The 2,500-nt window shown below is 36.5% G+C and overlaps 1 protein-coding gene across 2 annotated transcripts in view; it reads right to left on the bottom strand.

The window, feature by feature from the left end:
- Positions 1 to 2,500, bottom strand: part of LOC119579482 — a 20,788-nt gene that overhangs the window by 11,305 nt on the left and 6,983 nt on the right. For both annotated transcript variants that reach the window (XM_037927329.1, XM_037927328.1), the window contains exons 5-11: positions 2,135 to 2,193; positions 1,880 to 2,009; positions 1,342 to 1,485; positions 1,020 to 1,181; positions 753 to 888; positions 415 to 482; positions 93 to 190 (exon numbers count right to left, since the gene is read on the bottom strand). In XM_037927329.1, the coding sequence (XP_037783257.1) occupies positions 93 to 190; positions 415 to 482; positions 753 to 888; positions 1,020 to 1,181; positions 1,342 to 1,485; positions 1,880 to 2,009; positions 2,135 to 2,193 (797 nt within the window). The remainder of the gene's footprint in view (positions 1 to 92; positions 191 to 414; positions 483 to 752; positions 889 to 1,019; positions 1,182 to 1,341; positions 1,486 to 1,879; positions 2,010 to 2,134; positions 2,194 to 2,500) is intronic.

The raw sequence follows: 2,500 nt of genomic DNA, 5'->3' as shown, positions 1-2,500 counted from the left end.
CAACCGTAGCAAATATCAAGATAAAAAACATCAGTACCTGAAGTCATGATAATAGAAATTGTAGCTCTACGTCACCTAAGAAAATCACTGACCTCGTCATGACACACCAGGTGTTGCTGTAGCTCTGCTGATGACTCGAAGGCCTCGTCACATTCGTAGCACGGCCAGGACTTCCTCAATGACTCAAGGACTGAAACCAAAGAGCGACATGAATACTGGTTATCTGAGCTACAATCAAAACTGAATTTGGAGAAATAAGCTTCTAATATGAATGATCTGAACTAAGAGTAGCTTAAAATGAACTGAGCTAAACTAATACGAAAATTCAGTGTTAGAAATAGTCAGCTATCTTTGTGCTGCATTATTGGTCCGGTCATCATAATAATAAGAAAGTGTAAAACAAATCGTCCTTACTCTTAATCTCCTCTGCTGTTGGCTGCAAGATGTGAAGGCCTCTTTTGTCACCATATTGCTTTGAGTACCTGCAAGAGATTAATTAAGGTGCTAATATCTATACAACATTTATTTCTCAATTCATACTAAAAGACACTTCTTTATCATTTACAAAAAAAGAAGAAGAAAAAAAGAGTATATAAAAATACACTCACATTCAATTACAAATTACAAAATCAACTAATTACAGTGAACTCTTCCCAATCAGTAATTTACTGTCATTTTCAAGAAACAACCCAAAAAATAAGGCAATCAACACAAGCATCCTCCTGTTGTGGCTATGCTATTAGAGCTCTTACCCAACTCTGAGTTCTGTGCGTGGGGCAATGTCTGTGGTAGTGAGGAAGACTAGGTTCTCATCCACTTGCATGACTACGCAATTCTGCTCTAGGTATGTGGTGGCCTGACGCACAAATCGCATCCAGTTGGAGGTGGCTGTTAAGTTCAAGATTGCAATTAAACTATTATTCTGAATATTCAGATTGCTATTACAAACTTCTGTAAACTCACTGAGATACAAATCAGTATAACAAGAAGTGAGGGAAACTTTGGAGATGGATACTTACCTTCATCAGAAGTGTCGAGGTGCAGTGTCTGATCACCCTGCTTAATGGTGTAGATAAGGCCATGTGGAGACACTGACCCATTTGAGTCTTCCTTCAAGACGCCTTCTATAGGGCCGAATTGTGTGCGCTTTGGAATGGCCTTGCGCACAAACACACCATATTCTGCAGAGGAAAATGAGGATCAGAAATGAAGATGGAATATTAAAATAAGAACAAGAAAGAAATGAGAAAAATAGTCTTCTAGATCTATACACACTACCTTATTAGTCAACAGCATATTCTTTTCAGTTCTGTAAACAAAAAAACATACATACATACATACCTTCTGTGTCTGCAATTTTACGGATGATGAGATGTTGCGCAGGAAGAGAAGCCCAAGCTCTTGTCCTAACTGGTTTGTCTGAGATTGCTTGTATTCGATGTTGTGGGCACTCATGGGAATACGCCTGCTCGCAATCTCCACACCCTGTTATATGAAATCAAAGTAAAATCAGTAACATTGTTACCGATGTTATTTCTAATGTTATTACAACCAACTGCAACTCTTGTCATCAAAATTACAACTATTAACGCTGAGAGTAGCAATCACCAAATAAGTAAAATATACAGTATACAATAGTTCTAATACAATTATCTATTATCAAAACCAGGGATCTAGCTATCAATAATGAAGAAATTAAAATTTGTCCCCTGCCACACCACCCTTTTGGACGTAGAATAAAGGGAAGAACAAAAATGCACACGGATATGCTGAAAGCCTTTGGCATATTCGTGAGTGTTTTTGTTCTTCCCTTTGTTTTTCTATTTGCAATTTACTCGACAAGAATTCCACACTCTTGTAGACACACAAATATACTCACAAATATCAGCTCCAATAAAGCTTGGGACATCTGAATCACTGACGGAAGAATTGACTTCATTCTGTCTTTGTCCACTTGCTTCTTGTAGAGAGTCATTAGCAGCACTATCACTACTGCATGGTTGAAGAGCCTAAAGAAGAAAAAAGTAAGTGTTAGTGATCTGATATATGGAAATCTTTATTTTTGGGCACACTCTATTTTCAGTTAATACCACCGAATCACAAGTTACTGTCATGTTTATCGAAAACAACTTACCTGAGATTCTGGCCTGAGTTGAGATACAAGGCTACTAGCTTCCCTCTGCAACTGCTTTCCTATAAACAAAAAATATGCAAATAATTAATATACTTTATAAACCAAATAAATAAATGCAGGTTCAACAGACCTGATAAATTCTTGAAATAAGCAGGTTGTATCAAATGAAAATAAAGTTATGAAATAAAGATAGCACTGCTTACTATTATCTTGGAGGGGAAAAAAAAAAAAAAAAAAAAAAAAACACACACACACACACAATATCCTATCAAAAAAGTACTACCATTGCCTACCCTGAAATGATAACTGGTACAGCATATATTAATGAACATGCATCATATTTTAGTCTAATATCAAGTGTTTTCC

Source organism: Penaeus monodon, chromosome 12 (genome assembly GCF_015228065.2).
Source record: "Penaeus monodon isolate SGIC_2016 chromosome 12, NSTDA_Pmon_1, whole genome shotgun sequence".
Lineage (NCBI taxonomy): Eukaryota > Metazoa > Arthropoda > Malacostraca > Decapoda > Penaeidae > Penaeus > Penaeus monodon.
Note: the sequence above shows the minus strand (reverse complement) of the source record. Positions and strands in the feature narration are given on the sequence as shown.